This window comes from Phyllostomus hastatus, unplaced genomic scaffold, assembly GCF_019186645.2.
Source record: "Phyllostomus hastatus isolate PE091 unplaced genomic scaffold, TTU_PhHast_1.1 phas_scaffold_78, whole genome shotgun sequence".
Taxonomy (NCBI): domain Eukaryota; kingdom Metazoa; phylum Chordata; class Mammalia; order Chiroptera; family Phyllostomidae; genus Phyllostomus; species Phyllostomus hastatus.
The window spans coordinates 54,368,215-54,391,895 of record NW_025334041.1 but is presented as its reverse complement, the minus strand read 5'-3'; the positions used below and the strand labels follow the sequence as shown (position 1 = coordinate 54,391,895).

The following is a 23,681-nucleotide window of genomic DNA, read 5'->3' as shown; positions in this document are numbered from 1 at the left end:
CACAGAGAAGAAAAGAACACAATAAGAGTTCTTATATTTTAGGGATGAGTAGGGTAAATGTACTTCCATTTTGCACAGAAAATTAAAGGTTATAACTCTGACTACTGATAAAGTCCTCTTTCTCCCCCAGTTGAGCTTATTCTAGATTTCAGTGCTCTTTCTGCTAAGTTAATAAAACTTCCTCCAGAAATACACCCACACAGAGACCCACCAAGCTACTCATTTCACCTCATGTCACCTGAGTCATGTGATAGTAGGTGCATAAAACATTGAGTTTTGATTACTGTATCTCTCCATGGTTCTGTCAGTGAGTTCAGCTCACTGATCCACCTAGGAAGTAGATCAGTGAGCACCACCTCTGGCTGAGTACTGGATCCACATTCTTTCACTTAGATTTTCCCAGAAAGCAAAGGTGGAGTATCAGACAAAATGTTTGGGATTCACAAGACGGAAAACATGAACACAGAGGTAGAAGCCATAGTGATTGAATATTTCCATTTTCTTGCTTTTTTTTAAATAGGAAAATTTAGTATGCTGTTGCCCTAGACCTTTCCCATTACACAGTTCAGCAAATCGGGTTGAAAAGATTCTCAGGGTCCTAAGCCACTGGGTATCGTTTCCTGAGGTGATCTTTAGGTCATTGCATTTCTGTCATTTCTCCCATCTCTGTGAATGCCACTGAAAGCATGTTTGACTTTATGCAAGGGAAATATAGTTCATTTTTCTAATCACAGAAAGAGTGAAGTCTTTCCCCTTAATACACTCATAGATGCTACAATTTTCTTGACCCTCTCCAAAGAAAGAACACAATAATATCCATTTGTAGTACATTTCAAAGCTTCTGTCAAGAACAGCCAGAAAGTTCTTTGTAAAATCTAAAATCATAAATTCAAAACTGTCAGGGCAAATGTGTGTTACACATGTTGCCACGTTTCATACCAAGAAATGCTAGGGAAGTCTGAATTTTTCTTTAGGGTTCACAAAGAGGTAAAGGGGCTGTTTTACATTAATTTCAATCTCAGTTGTGTGTTCTGAAGCTGAGTGTCTTGCTTCATTATGAGTACTTATGCAAAATTTTGGGCAAGAGAAAAAGTTCAGGTGATAGGATGAGGGGTAGGATAGCATTTTTCTTCCAGTACATGCAGTCAGGACCCAAAAAACCCACACTGAATTGAATGGATTGTCATGTGGTTAATTTGCAAGAAAATGAAAAGGGAGCAATGATGTGTTTAAGTGTTTTTTATCCTATTGAAAGAAAAAATCATAGAGAGCTATGAGGATTCAGCCACTCTTTTTAACAGATGGCAAAACCAAAGCAGAGAAGAAGGTACCATCCTTCTAGAGGCTATTCAATTAAAATGGCTAGGAACAAACTAGTAATCACCACCTGAAGACCAAGAAAGCCTGCCTTCTCTAAAAAAAAAAAAAGAACAAGAAACAGTTAGAGAAAGAACCACCCCACCCAGAGATTAATTCAAGATTTTTTGTGGAGATGAAGTCATGGCCAGAATGTCCAAGAGTTATCCTCCAAATTACTCTGCAAGCCCTATTTTTCTGAAGGTCAGTTGTAGGTTTCAGCATCTGTGTTTGTGTAGCACGAATATAACTCTGTGTGTGTTTATGTAGTGAAGAGGGAGAGAAAGATGAGATACAAGAGGAGGAAGAGGGGAAGGAGGATAAAAGGAGAGGGGGAAAAATTATTATCAGTGAGAAAGGAAGAAGAAGGAGTTTCAGAGAATGGGGAAACATGGTAGGGAAGTAAGTAGGCAGAAAAATAGAGAAAGAAAAAGAAAGAGTCACCTGGTCACTTTGAAAACTAGTGATAGTTCCTGTAACTGTCACTTGCAAAGGCAGAGCAGCCTCTGTATTAGCTTTCTATTGGTGCTGTAACAAATTACCACTAATTTAGTGACTTCAAACAATACAAATTTATTATCTTAAACATCTGGAGATCAGAAATTCAAAATAAGTCCAAAAAAGTTTTACCAGTTTAAAATCAAGCAGGTCTGCACTCCTTCTGGAGGCTGTGTGGGACAGTCCATTCTTGCTTTCCATCTTTTAGATGCCTATATTTTTGGTTCACTTCTATTTCCAAAGTTGGCAATGGTTCATCAGTAAAGTCTTTCTCATATCACATAACTGACATTTATTCTTCTACACTTAAAGAACTCTTGTTCTTATATTAGGTCCACCTGCATAATCCAGGATCATTTTTCTATTTTAAGGTAACCTAATTAGCAACCTCAATTCCCTCTTACACAAGGTAACATATTCACAGGTTCTGAAGATTAGGGTGTGGCCATCTTTGATGGGCCATTATTCTGCCTACCACAGCTTCTTTTTAAGACTGTTGCAAAAGGGCAGGATTAGGGCAATGCCTTTAATACTAAAGACTTAAGAAACGGGAGGGGGGAGCTATTTCTCAGGAATAATTTGGAGGTGGGTGAACTCCATTTTCTGGATGGTGTTTGAGCTATGTCCAGTGTCTGCCGTCCCCTCCTGGCACCTGAACATCAGGAAGCTGGGTTCATCTTCTGTGAGTACCAGAATCTCCTAAGCAAATGCACACTTGGATCTGCCTGACCTGGTCATGCTCTCTTTTCCTTTCCTGTTTCTTAAACTTAGCTACTCTAACTCTCATATGTCCAAAGCTCTCATTTTTGTACTTTTCTCTCTTTTTTTCCTTTTTAATAATATGGTATTAAATGTAAGTGCAAAGAATGTGCACTTATTTGTCTATAATACTTTAAGCTCCCAGAGTGACTGCAGAAGACATGTTTTAGAATGGGTGTTGGGAAAACATGTCTATAGAAGTTGCTTATTTTATAATTACATCTCCAAAACCTGTCCAGCATATAGCCAGGCTGGTTTAAAAGTTCAGGGGCCATCTGGACTCAGAAGATAGCTTGATATGTCTACATTAAAAAACTAAGCATCATATAAGAGTAGTAATTTTTAAAACATTTAACCCCGGTATTGCTATAAAAAACAACTTTATCCTGATGTCTGAGAAAACTTCTACACCTCAATATGGATAATAATGAGACTCTGTCAAGTGTTTTTTTGTTTTCACAATTGCTGTTTGGAATGGAAATATGCACTTTTCTCTGAATCTTTTCATTTTCTTTTTCAAACAATACTGTACTAGTGCTATTACAACAAAATCATGAAGGAAGAGAGCTTTATATTCTCATCTCCTATGTATCATGATACTACAATCAAAGTTAACAACCATTTTTTTCAGGCCCATTTTCTCAGGTATCTAATCAATGATAAGGGCTCACTACAATAAATGGTTTCCTATGAGTAGAAGCAAATGCAAAAAGAACACCATAATCTTAGAGAAGAAGTATGAAGATGAATAGCCCAGGTTCAGGATATAAAGGGTAAAGAGTGTGCCTTTCTTCCCACTTGTCTCATTTGCCAATTTAGAATCAATGGTGAGTAGTCAGAGGCGAGGCAAAACATCTGACAGTCTGTTTAGCCCTGAGCTGGCTTTCTTTCTCAGTATCTATAGGCACATTATCTGGAGAATGAGTTCTATGGATGAAATCAGCATTGAGGCATGTGGGAAAGTGACAAGCAAAACTCACATCTATAAAGCTCTTAAAGTAGACAACATTGGTATGTTGTCATGACATTGATATGTCATGAGACAAAGGAGTCAGTGGTGAAATGTCAAATTCAGGTGAGATGGGAGTGGGGGTGAATTTCCCTGAAGAAGGCTAAAAGCAGAGTCATGAAGTCTTAATGTACAAATCCCCATTATGGGGCTATCTAGGTTTAGCAGCTGAATGACCTAGTATGAAATAGCCTAAATGAGACCTCCTTTGTTTTTCATTTTTTAAAATCATGAGTGTACTTCTAACTCTTAGTAAATGGATCAAAGGCAAAAGGATATCATATAAGTGGGGTAGTCACACAAAGTTGGTTAATGTTCATTTTTCCTCTTCTAGGAAAACAGCATATCAAACTGCTTATTGGAAAATATCATGCTTGATTAATCAGATAATTATGGCAGCAAGAAGCTTCAGAAAAAATCAAGCAAAAGATTCTAGATGCTTGCAGACACACCCTCACTTCCATATCGATTAACCCACTAAGTTTCAAAAAATTTTCTAGGCAAGCCTCAGACACAAACCTGCCAGGAGGCAGGCCTGACACAAACTGAACTGAGCATATGGTACTTACTATTGTGTTTGGCTTAGGGAATATGTAAGATAATAGGTCCTGATAATTAAAACAGTACCTTTGTTTATAGGAAGAATTTGATCTGGGACATTTGCTAAAAATTTTAGCTAGCACAATGTTTTTTCAGGGCTAATTATTCGGAATCATTCCCTCACTAAATAGGTAAAGTAAATGCTTTCTATTGGATGATGACTAGGTTCAAAGTTCTCCTGGATCATTGCGAATTGTTAACCAGATCATTGTTAACCATATACCAGATGGTAATCTGGTTAGCTGTGAACACAACTGCACTGGAGACAGTCTCTACTGGTTACTTTGCTATGTATGCATGAAGTCTGCAGTTTTGATTGATTTCAAGGTTTCAGAGGTGTTTTGTGACCCTCTCTGAATGATCAGTATCCTGCTACATATGACTACCCAGTTATTTAGGGTCATTGCTCAGTAACCAAGTAATTTGCATTTTAAGATATCTACTTGGATCAGTAGAAGTAATGGTGGATCCATCGTTTAAGATATATGGTTTGTTAATTGTCTGTCATCCAGCCTTTTACCATTTCCATTACTACCTGTATGTTCATAGAGGAATTTCATTTTGATGTCTGGCTTGAAGTGAATGAATATACAGGATCCAGCAGAAGTAATGCTTGCTTGAGTGTGGTTGGTAGGGTAATAATATGGGTACAATATTTTTTAGTTTTAATTTGAACATTTCATCTAAAGTGTGATATGATGTGCTTGAGTCTGATACTGTTGTGTTACTGAATTACATGCTTATGATTTTGTAATACATGATTTTGTAATAAAAAGGGGGCATGATTTGTGCTGAACCCTGTATATATCAATGAACTAGCCATTGGGGGAAATGTACTACATAAGGCATCAGTTACCTTTGTATGATGAAATTCTAACTAGTGGAATAACAGCAGGAGTTCTTCAGAAAAAGATGTGCACAGAGAACAAAAGTAGGGAGGATAATAACTATTTCAAAAAGTAGTAGGCATTCCTTCTAAAAAGTCCTATGAGGCAATGTGAAAAGACTTTCTTTTAAAATTGGAATCCCTGATTCTAGATGTATATTGGGCTTATAGCATGGATAAATGACTAAAATCATTCTGATAAAAAAAGAACAAAAAGAAAAAAGAAAACTAGTTCTAAATCACAGTTTTGAAAGACGAACATGTATAATTCAACTTTCTGTTACCACTTGGTATGTAATGTCATGACTTTCAAATATATGTGCCTATTGGCCACGAATTGAGATTATATCAGGATATTGATCATAGGAGTCATCTGATTCCTTGGACTATACCTGGGTGTGGGTTATTGGCAAGCTGTAGGTTATTGGAGTGGCAGTTTATTCAGGAACACATAAACAATTCAGTTACTACCTTCAGGACAGAAGATGTTTTCTATACTTTAAATTCACTGACAAATACTTTAATGCTCAAGTACAAATATTTAATAATAAGGCATGATACATTCTTCTATAGTAGATACATTCTTGTTCAGATTACCATCAATGTTTTCATTTTATTCTTCTATTTGTTATTATTTATACATTATTTAATACCTAAATAATTATTTGACATTCATTTAAAAACTTGTTGCATTCATACTTGCCTCAAAATAAGGTATCAATTAAAGAGCCTTCAATCCCAGATGCAGGTAGATGCTACACCTCAAAATGTGTTGATAGAGCCCTGGCTGGTGTGGCTCAGTGGATTGAGTGCTGGCCTGCAAACTAAAGGGTTGTTGGTTCGATTCCCAGTTAGGGCACATGCCTGGGTTATGGGCCAGGTCCTAGGAGGGGGCATGTGAGAGGCAACCACATATTGATGTTTCTCTCCCTCTCTACCCACCCTCTCCTCTCTCTAAAAATAAACAAACAAAATCTTTAAAAAATAAGTGCATTGATAGAAATTGATTTTCTGCTATTGTATCATGAAATAATCAGAGAAATACAACATAAAGCAACATTTACTCCAATGGCAGAGAATAGAGCTCAGTTCTATAATGGCCATCAGCAAAGTCCATGATTTAAATTACAGATTAACCAAGGGTTCATGAGCTCAAAATTAAGTTATGGTGTTTAGAATCAATCACTGAGACTGTCATTCTGCTTATTGCTTTGACTTCCTAAAAAGGTTTAAACGAGGACTTTATGTACAAGTAGAGAATGTCAGGAGATCTGTTTGTTTGTTTTTTATCAGACCAGCATGGGTTGGAAAGGCAAAATATTTAGGCTATTGATATAATTAGAATGAGGAATGCATTTTTTGAGAAAAAAAATATTTACCAAAATATCCCACAAATCCACAATTCATCTATTATTTGGAGGAAAAGCTGGTAAGAAATGAAAGGTGGGGTAGATTTAAATCTTTTTTAAAAAAATTATTTATTTCTTTCTAAAGAGAGGAGAAGACAGGGAGAGAAACAAAGATGTTTCAGAGAAACATCAATTGGTTGCCTCTCATATATCCTCAACTAGGGATCTGGCTAGCAACCCAGGCATGTGCCCTTACAGAACCGAACTGGTGACCTTTCAGTTGACAGGATAGTGCTCAATTCACTAAGCCACACCAGCTAGGGCATAAGGTGAGGTACATTTAAAAAGCAGATACCAGAGCCAAACACTAGGCAGGAAATCTGGAATTTATCTGATTCTACCTTCTAGTGCCAGGCACCAGAATTGGGGAGAAGGGTTCAGAAAGAGTATTGCCTTTGCTAGCAAAATGCATTCAGATTGTGGTTTTGAGAAAGAGTATTTTCCTTTTTCATTCGGTTTCAGGTTGGCTCACTACTGCAGTCCTGAGCAGCTCGTGGATGGTCCTGTCATCATATCTGAGGGTCTCCTTCAGGATGTGCATTGTGTGCTGCCCAAGCAGAGGAGGTGGCCTGGCCTCTGACATTTTGAACTTACTGTATCTCACAGCTGGGCCTGTCAAAAGAGAAAGAAAGCAGGAAGCCTGTTAATGAGGAAATTAATTACCCAAGCAACTGGGGTGTTTCCAATGAATGCCAAGAATACCACTGCCAGTCACACCCTTGCAGATGCACCATCATTTTGGAAAGAAATGTATCTTCATGTGTGCCTTTTCTTGACTCCATTTCATGCAACTGCACAGAGGTCATCTGACCTGTGTACCACTATGCAGAGGCTGCATACACATGCCTGGTATGTGCTGGGCCTGTTCAGAAGCTGTCAGTCCTGTCACAGGAACTCATGGGGGTAGGGTGCTCAACTGAGTGGACTGTCTGGATCCAAGAGAATAATGACCAGGATATATAATGCCTTTCTGAAGCTGAAAATCAGACCCCAGGTGAAGATAACCCAAAATTTTACTATTCAATGTCTACTGTATAGTTCCAAGATTTAATTCAACAAGCAGCAGCTCAGCTAAACAGCATCTAAACCCTGGATGAAGCATTTTGATGGGAGAAGTTATATATGCAAACTCCATTGTCAGGGAGACCTGACAATGGATAATGTCAGGGATGTTAGCTTTTATAATTTCCAGCAGAGCCATCTTGAACAAATCACTTAATTTCTCTGAGCCTCATGTTCTACAGCTGTAAACTGGGTATGATGTACCACATAAACTTGATGTAAGAATTTAAATGAGATAATGGACAGAAAGCACTAAGCAAACATTCCCTAGCCCACAATAATGCACAAAACCCACTGGCTACTCTGATGGCAAAAGCTGCCACAGCATCTCTCTGGAAGCTTTCAGTACAAGGGGAAAAGACATGTATCTCTAGCTATTTGCTGAGCATTGAACCACTGTAAAAAGGGTAATTAAAACAACACATTCAACAGCTATTGGAAATAGATATCCCCATTCTTCAAATAGGGCCACTAAAGCCCACAAAGCTAAGGTTTTACTCAAGGTCGCATGGCTAATAATTAATAACACCAGGATGCAAATCCATGTGCATTTGCATTGTCTCCAATTGACAGCCATGCTGTTTCCATAGCCTTAGCAGTGTCTTTTTACTCCCCACTCTACCATGGAAAAGTTTAACTGATATTGGGGAACAGAGTCTACCTTAACTGCCTCATTCAAAAAGTGGTATTGATGTCACTATCTTTTAGTTCTCATTTGATTAGCCTTCAGGGAAATAAATTACATAGTTACAAGAAGAATACAAAACTGCATTTCTATCTCATAAAAATTTTTTCAGCCTCCTCCTGATTTGCAACTCGTAGGAAGAACAAATAAAACCAAAACATATGTGGGTAAAAAACTATCAGTAAGGAAAGCAGCAAATGTGCTTCTATCTCTTTGGAGACTTCTGTTAATAAAAAGTACTGTTGTAGAAACTGTTTTTGATAGAACTAGAGCAAGAGAGACCATTGAGTCACCCCTCTGTGTAACACATGCCAACCACTACAGATAAATGGGAACCTTCAACTGATAACTAAAGTTTTCCTTATCGGAAGCTCAGTGAAATCCCTGTTTTTCACACATTTCTTTTTAAATGCCCTAGCGCATGACTTTTTTCATGCATTGGTTCCTTTTCAGTAAAGGAGAACAAATTGGAGGCACAGTGTGCTGCTCTCCTAAGAAAGCTGATAATATGATGTTTTAGGGATGTGATCCTTACTAATTGCTCTTACAGACCTGCTTCTCTTTTGATACTAATTAACAACAATTTTAATCTAAATCTTGTCTTTCAAAAGAACTCCACTGAGGGCATACATGGCTGAAGTTAATGCCATGGTCCTTTTTCCTAAATTAGTAACCTGAAATGAGACTTCTAACTGGATAGTAATCACTTGAATATATCAAGTGATTGGGCTGGAACACAACCTACTATGAAGGTATTATTATTGCTGCTGCTGCTAATAGTAGTAAGCAATAATAGCTACATTTCCTAAGAATTTATGATTCTTAAATCATAAATTTGGAACACAACCTACTATGGAAGTATTATTTTTGCTGCTGCTGCTAATAGTAGTAAGAAGTAATAGCTACATTTCATAAGAATTTATGATGCATCAGCCACTGTATCAAAGGTAGTATATATGTTATCTCATATAATCCTCACAACAATCCTGTATGGGCAATGAAGGTAAAGGGGGTTTAAGGTAAAATAGTTAGAGTTAGGGTTAACATTGGGAAATTAATATAACTAGCCCATTGTCACACAACTAGGAAGGAACAGAGTTTTCTTCCAAATCAAGATCTGTTGGGTTGAAGAACTTGGAATTAAAACAAAATAATTTATTTAGATGAAATTCACATTACTTAAAATTAACCATTTGAAAGTGAACAATTCAGTGGCATTTAGCACATTCATAATGCTATACAACAACCACCTCTACCTAGTTCTAGAACATTTCCATCACTTAAAGTAAAACCCTCTACCCATTAGACAGTTTCACTCAACTCCTTCTCCCTCCATCCCCTGGCAACTACTAACCTACTTTTTGTCTCTATGGATATATCTATTCTAGATACTCCATATAAATGGAATCATATAGTAGGTGACCTTTTGTGTCTGTCTTCTTTCACTCAGCATCATGTTTTTGCAATTTTGTCCACATTATAGTACACACCAGTACCAAGAACCTAGATGTTTAACCTCCACTCAATGATGGTATTGAAGAAACTCTTCAGGTCCAGCCATATTAAGGGGAATTTCAACTTGGGTCACTCTCTCTATACAACATACTTTCCAGGTAGCTTCCAGAATTATACTGAAGACTATGTCACCAGTTTAGGATTAAAAATATTTAACCCTTTGCATAAAAACTTAAATAATTTAAGTTGTTAGTTTGGTATTACTTGGTAAATTTTTGCACTTACTTGGATAAAGACATGTGTATATGCAATGAAGCAAATAAACTGATATTCAGAACCCAGGAAAAATAAGCTCTCATTAAATTCTTCCTGCCACCCCACACAACAATCAAGTGTATCAGGGACATCTCTCTCAGTCTAAGCTTTGCACAAAGAGAATAAAAGACCTTTCAAATACTCTTGTTTCAAGGAGTAGAAAATGTTCAATATATACATGTAAGGGCCAGAAAGAATAAACAATATGCTCTTTCATTAAACAAAGATGAACAGATAAGTCACATGTCCTTAAATCACTTTTGGCAAAGTACAATTTATATTCATGTATACTTTTAAACACTTGCAAGCTGTATGATCTTGAGGAATTTTAAAGTCTCTGAACTTCAGTCTACACATTTCTAAAATAAGGCTAAAAATATCTTTTGAGTATTGTTTTGAGTATTTGAGTAATCTAATATGGGTAATATTCAATATCAATAATAAAAGAAATTTGATATAATTTTAATAAGATACATGAAGATAAGATACAATTTTGTCTATAAAATTATCAAATATTGTGGATATGTTTGTTTTTAAAAGGTTGGTAACTAGTAGGAGTACAAATCAGTGCAATTTTATGGAGGCAAATTTATAAACTAAATGTCAAGAGTTTTAAAAGTGTTCACACAATTGAAAGAACAAATCTTGATTAAAAATGCAAAATAGAGACAGACTCATAGATAGAAAGCAAGATGACAGTTCCAGGGAGGGCTGGAGGTGTTGAGGAATGGAGAAAAAAGGAAAAAATAAAAAAGAGAAAGAACTCATGGTCATGGACAACAGTGTGATAATTGTGGAGTTAAGAGGGAAAGTGGAGGTGGAAGAGAATACAGGGGTATAAGAGGTGATGAAAAAAGTAAAACCTTTTTGAAAAATTAAAAAATTATGGATATAATAAGAAATGTTGACAAGTTTTAGAGACAAGAAACTATACAAATTTCTAAATCCACTCAATACTCTTAGCTCTATTCTTCCCACATAGCTTTCTAACCTACAGCCTTCAAGGGTTCTTTGTATGGGATTCTGTACTTTCTTTTTTTTTTTAATTGGAAAAAAAAAAAACCTTTTACTTAAGGAAATACATTAGCATTTCTGTGACCAAAATAAGAAATGTGGAATGGGTTAATGGTGTATTTACTCTTATTTGGATTTTTGGCCAGGATGAGATTAAGGGGTTGAGACTGGATAGAGTAGTTCTATGCAAACTCAGTTCTTCAGGAGGCTTACTGGGTTTTCTGTGTTTTTGGCTGCTGACTTTCACCATTCTGATCATGCAGCCAAGTAAGTGGAAATGACTGTTAAAATTTTGAGAAAGTTTAGTGTCTTTTAAAGTAGATTTGGGGGGGGTGGTTAAAGGTTTTTAGAGCAGTTTTAGGTTCACAGCTAATTTGAGAGGAAGTCATAGAAATTTCCCATATACCCTCTGTCCCATGCATGCCCCACACTCACAAACCCCACCAAGTGGTATGTTTGTTACAACTGATGAATTTATATTGACCAATTAAATTTGACCTGGTAATTTTATCCTAACTATTTTGTTCTGTTATCTGGAGTCATGGGTTTTGACTTCCTAAACTATAAAAATGTGATTTTCCTCTTCACTCTCAGGGGTCTAGGAAGGTATGTTCCCATTTCATGAATGTTGTGAAGAACTCCAGTGCCCAGGTATGTCCTACCTTTCTTTTCCTTTTTTAATGTTTTTTTTCTTTTTTATTGTATTTTATCCATTGCCCTTTAGTCCCCTTATACTTCTCCTCCCTCCTTTTACTTTCAATCTGTTGATTGCTTCCAGAGGTTTCTTTTGTTAGGAATAGGTATTTAGCCCCTCATTCTTTCATGTACTGCCCCCTTAAGCCAATCTCTAATGTCTTCATTTGAAATAAAGAAGTCAAATAGTTATAATATTGGGAAAAAAGTAAAATATGTCTAAAACATGGCCACTGGTTTAATATATTACAGTGCATCTAGCTGATGGCAAGCTGTACAGTAATTTCAAGTTGTACTTTGGGATATAAATATTGCCTTCACTCTCTCCTGGAATACCACTGAAATAGAAGTATAGGAGTTCAACAAACAAACAAAACCTCATGTGAGTGAAGATAATGAAAGGATGCACCACTAGTGAATAAGATATTTCAACAAATTTAAAAATGTCATGGATGGAATCATGGTGATGAGTTAAAAGAGATAGAGAAAGCTGAAGCCCAGAATTTTCTATACTGAGACTGAGAGGAAGTGGGTTCAACTTCCTAAGAGCATATAGTCTTAAAATTGGTAGTTATTAGGGAGATTTGGAAAGTACAAGTAGGTCTGAAAGCAGAAATATTGAATATCTCAATGTAGACTAATCTGACTAGTTTGTCCTAGAAAATAGAAAAAAGTGAGGCTTACTTTCAATTTTTTTAATAAAAATTATATTAAACCTAGAATTCTCTATCTAGTTGCATTATTAATCAAATATAAATATATTTTTCAACTTACAAAAATTAAGGATATTTACTAAGGAAGTTTCCTGATGTAGACTCCAGTAAATTATGGGACTAAATGGTGGAAGAAGAAAATTTTGGTACACAATGAGAACCAACTAGGAAGTGATGGGAAAGGAAGGTCCGAGGATGATAAGTCAGAACTGGGGAGTCAATAAGATAGAGATGGAAGAGGACAGAGGTCTTCAAAAAAGGAGAGTAACAAGATTAAAATGTCTTAATTATATAACTAGCATAACTGAAATGTTTAAAGTCTTTCTAACTGAAATTTTGGCAATATATAATAAGAAGAAAATTAAATTTAAAGAAAATGTATTTAGAAAAATATTTAAGAAAACAAAATTTTCGTAAGAAAATCATAATCCCAATATGAAGCAAATTATAATGTGGCAATATTTAAGTAATTGGTGAAATATAAATAAAGAAAATCCACTTGACCTTAATGTCAAGAACATTTGAGTAATACATATTACCTATGCATCTTCTATAACAGCACTAAACACAGTGCATTAAATTGTCTGTTTAGTTTTCTGTCCTTGATGGGGACAGAGAAATGCGAACTGTGTTTGCTAATGGGTCCTCAATCCCTTTCACATTCCTACAAAATAAAGATAATGGTAGGCATCCTTTCTTAAACACCTTATCTATGAGACTTTTCAATTTATAAAATAGAGACCATTATAACTGTCATTTTATAGATCAGAAAACCATGGCCCTTTATATGGTTAGTTTGTCTAAAGTTACCCAGCTAAATAATTGAAAAAAAAAACAGGGTAAGATATCCTATATGTCAGACTCTAGGGTCGATGCTCTGTTATTCAATACAAACTTGTTATTAAATTAATTATTATTGATATTAAAGATATCTGAATAACTACTGTTTATGTCATTTTAATTAATCATTATCCACAAATTTATTTTACATATAATTTTTTGAGTATCTATTCCTTTGTCATGATCAGGGCTGCATAATCTAGACATATATTAGCAAACTCTGGACCCTGCTCTCAGGAAATTTATATTCTAATTTTGGAGACAGACAATAAACAAATAAGCAAACAAATAAATAGTTAAATTTAATAGAAATTTTAAAATTGTTAAAAAAGCCTACTGAAAAGAGGAGACTATTATAGGCAGAGTAAGGAGGGGCCATTGTGATAGTAAAAAACTATTCTAAGTGGGATGTATAATAAGGCCAAACAGATTGCATTACCTTTAAGCTGAGTCTTAACTGAGTTATCAATACAACTAATGGTAGAAAGAATTTTCCAGACACTGTACACAGGCTTAATGTTCAAGGAACTACAAAAGGATCCACTATGGATAGAACATAATTTGGTAGAAGAAGAGAGGGTTTTAGATGAAATTGGAGGGAGAGGCAAAGAAGAGAGAATGTACAAGGATTTATAGGTTAAAAACCCCTGAACTGGTGGGGCCATTTACCACACGAGGAAGACTGAATGGATGCATGGTTAAGTTTGTGTGAAAGTAGTAATCAAGTTCTATTTTTTTCTATTATATTTCTATTAAATTGGTTAATAAAATTATATAGATTTCAAGTGTACAATTCTATGATACATCATCTTTATATTGCATTGTGTGCTAACCACCCAAAGTCAAATCCTTTTTTTGTCACCACATATTTGACCTCCTTTGCCTTTTACTATCTGCCCCCCTCCACTTTACTTGGTAACCACCAGATTTTGTCTATGTCTATAATATTTGTTTTTCTTGTTTGTTTATTAATTGCTTTCAGTTTTATATTCCCCATATGAGTAAAATCAAATGGCTCTTGACTTCTGTTTGATTTATTTTGCTTAGCATGATATCCTCAAGATCCACCCATGTTGTCACAAATGACATCATTTCATCTTTTCTTATGGCTCAGTAATACTCCATTATATAAAGTCACTATGGAAAACAGTATGGAGGGTCCTCAATAAACTAAGAATAGAGTTACCAAATGATTCAGCAACCCCTCTTCTAGTTATCTACCTGAAAAACTTGGAAACATTTGTTCACAAAGATACATATACCCTTATATTCATTGTAGCATTATTCATGATGGCTAAGACAAGAAAATGGCTGAAATGTCCTTCAATAGATGATTGAATAAAGAAGATGTGGTATATGTATCAAATTATTTTTGGACATGCTGTTTGAGGTGCTTATGAGATATCTCAAGAGAGATGTCAGTGGGCATTTACTTATGCAAGCCTGGAATTCAGGGAAGAGTTTTATATAGATTTGGGCATATAAATTTAGAAGTCATTTACCATCTAAACGTCCTTGTTACAAAGCAATCTATATCCAAGGCAATTGTATTTATTCCAGCATCCCTGTTGCTGAGGTCTTAAATAAGTTGTTTAAACAGCCTTTTCTCTACTATCTAAGGTCTATACCAAATCTATTGCATCACACATGTTTAGTGCCCACAGGAAGCAAATTAAATGAATAAAAATTAATTTCTAGCCCTGGATGGTGTAGCTCAGTGGATTGAGTGCGGGCTGCAAACCAGACATCACAGGTTCGATTCCCAGTTAGGGCACATGCCTAGGTTGCAGGCCGTGGCCCCCAGCAACCGCACATTGATGTCTCTCTCTCTCTCTCTCTTTCTCTCTCTCTCTCTCTCCCTTCCCTCTATAAAAATAAATAAATAAAATCTTTTAAAAAAAGTTTTCATTCCTTTAAAAAATTAATTTTTAAACTCATAATTTTGTAAATGCATTTCTTTAAAAGTTTCCATTTCCTTGGTCTTAAATAGACAAACTACTATTGACTTAAGGGTAGAAATTAGGACAGTTTTATGTTGTATGGAACTGTGGACTTTGTGTCCCACAAGAGAAGCAGAGAAAGAAGCTCAGAGCTCTCTACTACTTAGTCATAGCCACTTAGGGATAAATAAAGATAGGGTGTTTTTTCTCTGCCTTAACAAAAGTGATCAAACTAAAAAACACTGAAGTAAATGCACACCAAAACAATTTCCAGCACATTAACTGAAACCCCAAGCACTGCCCTTGTCTAGAGAGTCTAATGATTGATGGTCAAAGCCCTGGGTCTCTTTACACCCCTCACAAAGAAAGAAAGAAAGTGTGGGATCCAAAATGGCATTGGAGTAGGTGGAAGTTACACTCACCTTTTTTCAGAACAAAACTGGAACTATAACTAAATTATAGAAAAATAAACCTGAATAACAAACTGAAGACTAGCTGAATGGAAATCTTACAACCATGAATTTACATAATAAGCCACACTGATACTGGTAGAAAGGGCAGAGAGGCAAGAAGGACTGGACTGTACCACACCTGGCAGCTCAGAATCTAAAGGGATATCTCAACTGCAAAGGTCCCTCCCTGAGGAGTGTGTGGTCTCAACCTCACACAAGGTTCCCCAGCCTGGAGTATCAGGGCTAGAGAGAAAAGGCCACATAAGATCTGGCTGTAAAAATCAGTTGGCATTATAACCACCAAGGAGAGAAGGAAGTCTGCTAGAAATCCAGACCCCCTCTTAAAGGGGCAACACACAAAATCTCAGTCTCAGTCACACACTTTGGGCCCCAGCAATGGGTGGGTAGTTCGGCTTGGATCAGACTACATGCCAGGAGAGACTGGGTTGTGTGGCTCCAAGAGAGAGCTAAATAGACAGCTACCCAGGTCCCTGTGCTGAGTCCCTCTCTCACACTGCCCACAGGTGCAATCTTTCCTTGGTTAAGCCCTACCATCCATACTGCATCAGCCTGGAGGAAAGCAATAGCCCCACACTACTGGCTCCTGGTCACCCCACCTTGCTAATGCCGGGTTCTCCCAGAGGTCCAAAAAAAAATATGGAATAGACAGAGTTGTATGGCTCTAGAACATGGATCATTTTTACCTCACACAAAATAGGTGCAGATCCCTCCCTTCATAGGGTCAAATCTTGGTTGTTTTGGGCCTAATAAATTCTACTGGCTTCCTCTGATGACTCCCCAAGACCCTGCCCCAGCACAAAGGTCTGTAAGCAGCTGGTTACTAGCAGATGACCTTGATGTACATTGGAACTTTTGATGAGTGACCTCAGGCCCAGCACTGGCACCAAATTTGAATATCAATCTGATAAACATCTGGTGATTCACTGAGAACCTAATTCATGCAACTGGTGTACTGCCAAAAGCTCTCTCAGTGACTGAGCTTAACAGGGAGCCAGCAGACAGAAGTGGGCAGAGGCAGATATAGAGGGCCTTAACCTCTTTGCTGACCTACTCTTAAACTTGGAGCTAGTGGAAACAGGCCTTGGTGCACAGCTAGGCCCTTCTCACACACACCCAGGCCGAGCAGAGGTATCCACAAACTGTGGACTGATTTGTAGCTCAAAATAGGTTTCTCAGTGCCATTCACAGGAAGTGTCTGACATTTACCTGCACTGGAATCCCTTCCAAGAGGTCTCAGACCCAATATACCCAGAAGTCTTCAGACAATATCAGAGCAGGATCCAATTAACTCCACAAGCACTACATTCAAAGGGAGATCTTGTCAGACACCAAATACCATGAGTAAAATTCTGCTTAATGTGGTCAGCACCTCAGAGCAGCTCATACACAGTGTTCCAGGTCTATCTCCACAGTCAGCAGCCTGAAGTTCACCTACCCCTGAGCAAGACAATGGCAATCAAGACTCAGCTACAACAAGAGGGCTCACATAACCCACACAAATGATATTTCTGAAGAACTCAGCTCAGGTGATCAAAGGGGACTGTGCCACTAGGTCTGACTGAATATTTAAGATTGCTCTATGCAGCAAAGTTATCATTTAGAATGGAAGGGCAGATAAAGTGCTTTCCAGATAGGGTCACATTAAGGAGCTCATCATTACCAAGCCCTTATTATATGAAACGTTAAAGGGGCTTATCTAAGAAAAAGAAGAAGATCAAAATCGGAAGAGTAAAATGACAAACTCACAACTATCAACAACCAAACCTAAACAAAACAAAAACAAAGTAAGCAAACAACTACAACAGGAACAGAATCACAGAAATGGAAATCACATGGAGAGTTATAACTGGGGAGGTGGTGGGAAGAGAATGGGGGAAAGGAAAGGGAATAAGCATAAATGGTAGGTACAAAATAGACAAGGGGAGGTTAAGAATAGTATAGGAAATGTAGAAACCAAAGAACTTATACAAACAACCCATGGATATGAACTAAGGGAAAGATAGCTGGTGGGAGGGGTGGGTGTAGAGCAGAGGAGAATAAAGGGAGGGAAATGGGACAACTGTAAGAGCATAGTCAATAAAATATATTTTAAAAAGAACACACACATAGATCAATGGAACAGAATAGAGAGCCCATAAATAAACCCAAGCCTCTATTGTCGATTAATATTTGACAAAGGGGATGGAAGCATAAAATGGAGTAAAAATAGCCTCTTCAACAAATGGTGTTGGGAGATCTAGACAGCTAAGTACAAAAAAAAATGAAACCTGACCACCAACTTATACCATACATAAAAATAAACTCAAGATGCATAAAAAACTTAAATATAAGTCATGGCACCATAAAAGTCCTAGAGGAGAATATAGGCAGGGAAATCTGATCCACACAGCAATATATTCACCAATATGTCTCCTAGAGCAAAGGACATAAAGTAAAGAATAACCAAGTGGGGCTTTTGTTTATTTTCATCAAAATAAAAAGCTGCACAGCTAAAGAAAACAGCAGCAAAATGAAAAAGGAATAAACCATATGGAAAATATATTTGCCAATGATACCTTGGACAAGGGTTTAATCTCCAAAATATATAAAGAACTCACATGACTCTACTCCAGGAAGACAAATATCCCAATTAAAAAATGGGCAAAGGACCCAAACAGACACTGCTCCAAGAAGGACATAGAGAGGGCCGAGAAACTATTACAGGATGCTCAGCATCACTAGCCATCAGGGAAATGCAAACTCAAACCACAATGAGATACCACTTCACACCAGTGAGAATGGCCATCATAAACAAATCAGCAAACACCAAGTGCTGGTGAGGTTGTGGAGAAAAAATGGAATCCTAGTACACTATCAATGGGAATGAAGACTAGTGCAGCCCTGTGGAAAACAGTATGGGATTTTTTCAGAAAACTAAAAATGAAACTCTTTTTGACCCGGCAATTCCACCACTGACATTATACCCTCAGAATCCTGAAACAGCAATTCAAAAGAACCTATGTAGCCCAATGTTCATAGCAGCATCATATGCAATAGCCATGTGTTGGAAGCGATCTAAGTGCCCATCAGTAAATGAGGGGATCAAAATACTATGGTACATTTACACAATGGAATACTAGGCAGCAGAAAGAAAGAAGGAGCTCCTACTCTTTACTAAAGCATGAATGGATCTGGAGAGCATCATGCTAAGTAAAATAAGCCAGGTGGTAAAAGACAAATACCATATGATCTCACTTATTAATGAACCTAATCAACAAAACAAAACAAACAAACCCATTGCTTTACTCTGGACCAGAGTAGCCCACAAACCCTGCTTGACATTCAGTCCCTTTGAGGTACTGTATGGCCAACATGTTCTATATTCTGAACTCCTGCTAGACACAGAGGTTTCCCCCCTAGAGTCCTACATGCAAACAGTGGCTCAATTACAAGCTACCCTTTAGGAATTTGGCATGCCTCAAAAATCTAGTCAAAATGCAACCACCCTACCATATCTTCCAGGAGTCCAGGTTTTAATAAAAATCTGGAAAGGTGGTTTCCCTAGCTCTGAACTATAACCCTTGTGGAAGGACCCCTCCCTGTTCTTATTACTTCCCGGACAGCCATCATGGTCCCTGGCTTTCCCAGCTGGATACATCACTCTCTAGTCAAACTTTAGAAGAAGCCAACTTTTTCAGGACTTCCAAAACAGCAGGACAATACCCTGTGAGCCAGCAAAGGTCCTCAAACTCATCTTCAAGGAAATAAAAACCTGTTACAAATAAGTAATACAATCAGTAGGCTGTAATATAATCCTCTCTATTTCTGACACTCTTTTCACCAGCTTGTCAATATGCCCAGCCTACTTCCTGAGAAAGAAATTTTTCTACCACTGGTAGATTTAATGCTTATCAAAAAAAGTCCCAGGTTCTCAAAAAAAAACAAACAAACAAACAACAAAACAGCAGGAGAGTAAAGGACCTGAATATATGCTTCTTCAAAGAGGACATACAGATGCCCAACTTCACTAATCATCAGAGAAATGCAAATCAAAACCACAATGAGATATCACCTCACATCTGTCAGAATGGCTATCATCAGTAAATCAAGAAACAACAAGTATGAGCCAAGAAGTGGAGAAACAGAAACACTCATGCCCTATTGATGGAAAGCAAATTGGTGCAGCCACTGTAGAAGACAGTATGGAGGTTCCTCAAAAAATTAACAATGGAACTGCCTTATGACCCAGTAAGGATTCCACTAGTGAGGATTTATCTGAAGGAACCCAAAACACAGATTCAAAAGGATGTATGCATCCCCATGTTCATTGCAGCATTTATTAGCCAAGCTATGGAAGTAACCAAAGTGCCCATTAATAGATAAGAGGAGAATGAAAATGGCAGTATACATTTATACAATTAAATTTTAATTGGTCATAACAAAGAATAAAATATTACCATTTGCACAGCATGGATGGCAGAGGGTATTATGCTAAGTGAAATGTCAGTCAAAGAATGACAAATACCATATGATTTCACTTATATGAGGAATATAAATGATCAAAACAGAAACAGGCTCATAGAAACAGAGAACAGACTAATGCTTGCTAGAGAGGAGGGCTCTTGGGGGCCTGGGTTAAAAAAGGTGAAGATATTAGGAAGTACAAGTTGGTTGTTACAAAATAGTTGTAGGAATATAATCAATAATAATATAGTAACTATGTATGGTGCTAAGTGGGTACTGGAAATATCCAGGGAAACATTTTATAAAGTATATGCTTGTCCAACCACTATGCTATACACCTGAAACTAGTACAAAATAATATTGAATGTAAATTGTAACTGAAAAATTAAAAATGAATTTTAAAATGAAGGGAATTGGGTGGCATGGTTTGTAGACTATACCTACCTCTAAGTGAGGACTGTATGTGAACTGACTGTGGTCCCTTCAAGGATATTCTATATAATTCTAAAAACATGACAATACCTTTGCTTCAATGTCTGCATATGCCTATCAAGGACAACTGAACTGATAAACTTCATGAACCTAAATTTTAACAGGTTGAGCCTGACAAAATACAAAGGTAGGTAAGGAGGAATCCTGTCCCAGTCTCTAAGTCATATAGGATTACATTGGAAACCACTACTTAGTAAGTGCCTAACAGTATATTAGGCCTGTGGTTGGGTGCTTTCCACTCGGCTTCCTGGTGAAAGGCAGGGAGCAAAAAAAGCTAGAATTATCGAAGTTTGAAACTGAACAGAAAGGTCTTGGAGTAGAACAGGCCAAGAATAGCTTCAGGTTCCATGTTCTGACTAGTCTGTTCTCTCTCTCTTTCCAGATCACAGTTCTACTAGATGTCTTATGCAATATGTACACATTACTAACTCATCTTTCCAAATTAGTTTTTCAAATGCCACCTATTTCTTTGTACAAAGTACTAAAATCATAACACCACTAATATATTTTGATTTCTCATGTTTCTGAGCTAGGCAAGGCTCTCCAAAGTCTTCCTCTCTCCCCACCACAAAAGGAATGATGTCTTTACTGTGTTCTTTGCAGAATGTTACTGGTTTAAGCCACAGGAAGGACCCAGTTCCTGGTGTGCCAGAGAATTCCTCAGACTAGCCCTGTAGTGTTTTCCATATGTGTTTTGAGGCCTTTTAGTACCAAGAACCTGACTATTTTGTTTCTTCTCCTTTTAGAAACCTTCCACGATTCTTTTAGGATGAAAAGGGAATCTACCAAATCTATGCAAACATCCCAAGCTACACTAACCATACACAGAGTTCAAGCAATATATTATAATCCAGACCAACTTAATAATGTAAACAGTTGCAGGAAACAAAAGTATCCAAAAAACATGTGGGAAACCATAATGAATATTCAAGTTAACGGGAATATAATATCACATCACCAGGGAAAGAACCCAAATAGCCCTTTTTGCCAGAACTCTATGCATCTCCCATCTTGATCATGCATTTCTAAAGCAATGAAACAATCTATTGCTCAACCTCATAGCACACTAGCAAATGATCAACCCTAAGGGTTAAATTAATTAACATAGTTGGCCCACGCAATCATAATGGAAGCAAGAATATGTAAAGTTAAAGGTAGATTTTTGAGTCTTTTCATTTGTTGTTTATTTAATGGCAAATATGAGTATCAACTTTTAAAAATATCAAGAATACTTAAAAGCAAACATCTATTTTATAATATATGAAATGCTATATTAAACATTTTATTTTGACTTTTTTAGACTATTGCTATGATACATGCTGTAGATACCATTTAATCTTCAAGGCTTACTAGTGTTATAAGAAGCCAAATTTTATTTTGTTGAAAATAATGAGAGCTCAAGTACAAAGTTATTTCACAACTTTCTCTCCAGTGCTTGAAGTCATCATAATAACAATATTTTTATATTGCATCTCTCAGCCATAGCATCCAAGGCGCCAAATGGACCAATACTGTTAGAACACATTAAACCCATTAGATGTGAGATAAATACAGATGAAACCATTTAAACTGGAATGGAATAGTAGGAAAAGCCTGTAGAGAATAAAAGTGGCTTTGGACATCTCTAACAAAAGCACTTAATCTATTGGACTGCTTATGTGACCAGGCACCCCAGAAACTCAAGGCAATTTAGAGAGGTAATCCCCTCATCTCACTCAGAGTTCAGAGGCACCATTTATAACTCCTGATATAACAAATTTTAATTCATTATGTTGTGACTCAATAAAGAGTGCCTCAAGTGCCACTACCCATAAAGTAAAAACCTATTTTCAATTATGTATATGGTCTTCTGGTAGTCATCAGTGTTGTCCATCAAGTTTCCAGTTTCCACTTTCCAAGAGCAGGGCAGTGTGTCCTGACCCCTGTTATGTTGGATAAGACCTGTGACTGGCCAAAAGAATCGTAAATGGAAGGGGTATCTATGATATCTCCAGGCCAGAATACTCACTTGCTGATTTAAGAATGTCTCTCCATTATGACAACTTAGCAGTGTGTAAGATGGTGACTGTTCCACCAGCCCAGGGCCCTTTCAACCCATCATGGACCTGTAGTGTGAGCATGTATTATATCTGTGTTGTTTTAAGCTAATGTAATTTGGGAATTGTTTGTTACTATAGTATAACCTAGCCTATGGAGACTGATTATAAGCCTCAATTTTAATACAGAGTCCTATTTGCATGGGCCAGAAGAAGGACTCATTAATCTAGTCCCTCAGCATTCCTTTAAAAAGCATTCAGTTCAAATTTTCCAAACACTTTGAAACTCCCATTTTTATGTGCTGCCAATTTTGACCAGTGGAATGAAGATAATAGCTATTATTTATTGAGTACTCACATGTGTTAGGCATTTGGTAGAATGCTTTCCATATATTACCTTGTTTGATAGACTACACAACTTTAAAATGTATAATTATTATTATACCATTTTATCAACAGGGAAAGTGGGGTTAAGTAACATTGTAAAAATTATATAGCCAGTCAACTAAAATTTTTGTTAGAACTTGGGTTGGCTAAATACAAAGTGCATGCTCATTAACACTAGGATGTATTTCCTCCCTGCATAATGTGGAAGAAAATCTGTTCTCATATCAGTGGCTGAATAAATACCATTCTTTGGCAGATGGTGTTATAAAGCAGTACTGTATTATAAATACTTATATATTTTATGATTGCTAGCCCATTGAGGCATTTATATTTCATTTAAAAAAAACAGGGCAACTAGTATTTGATTAATCTCTCTTGTTCCATCCCACTGAAATGTCATAGTAGATTATCCATTTCCTGCTAGAAAAATATAGGGCCCATAAGGAAATGTTATTCATACTCATTAGCAAACATGCCATCTCCCCTCAAAATGTGCTACCTAAATTTTCAGCTGAGGTCTCTAAAAAATGTTGGGCTGGAAGGAACTCTCCCTTGAATGCTTTTTTCCAAAATCTGTGTTTGTTTCTAATTATTTTTAACATTTCTGAAAATACTA

General features: G+C 36.8%; 1 protein-coding gene across 9 annotated transcripts in view; it reads right to left on the bottom strand.

The window, feature by feature from the left end:
- The window catches only part of SUGCT (succinyl-CoA:glutarate-CoA transferase), a 1,092,359-nt gene that overhangs the window by 79,835 nt on the left and 988,843 nt on the right, over positions 1 to 23,681 (bottom strand). For 6 of the 9 annotated variants that reach the window (XM_045828747.1, XM_045828739.1, XM_045828742.1 and 3 more), the window contains one exon: positions 6,684 to 7,129. The exons of 1 other annotated variant lie outside the window; for it this stretch is intronic. In XM_045828747.1, the coding sequence (XP_045684703.1) occupies positions 6,966 to 7,129 (164 nt within the window). In that variant the 3' untranslated portion in view covers positions 6,684 to 6,965. Of the gene's footprint in view, positions 1 to 6,683; positions 7,130 to 23,681 lie in introns of those variants that run through there. 2 more of the 9 variants (XM_045828744.1, XM_045828743.1) reach the window with 1 other exon arrangement.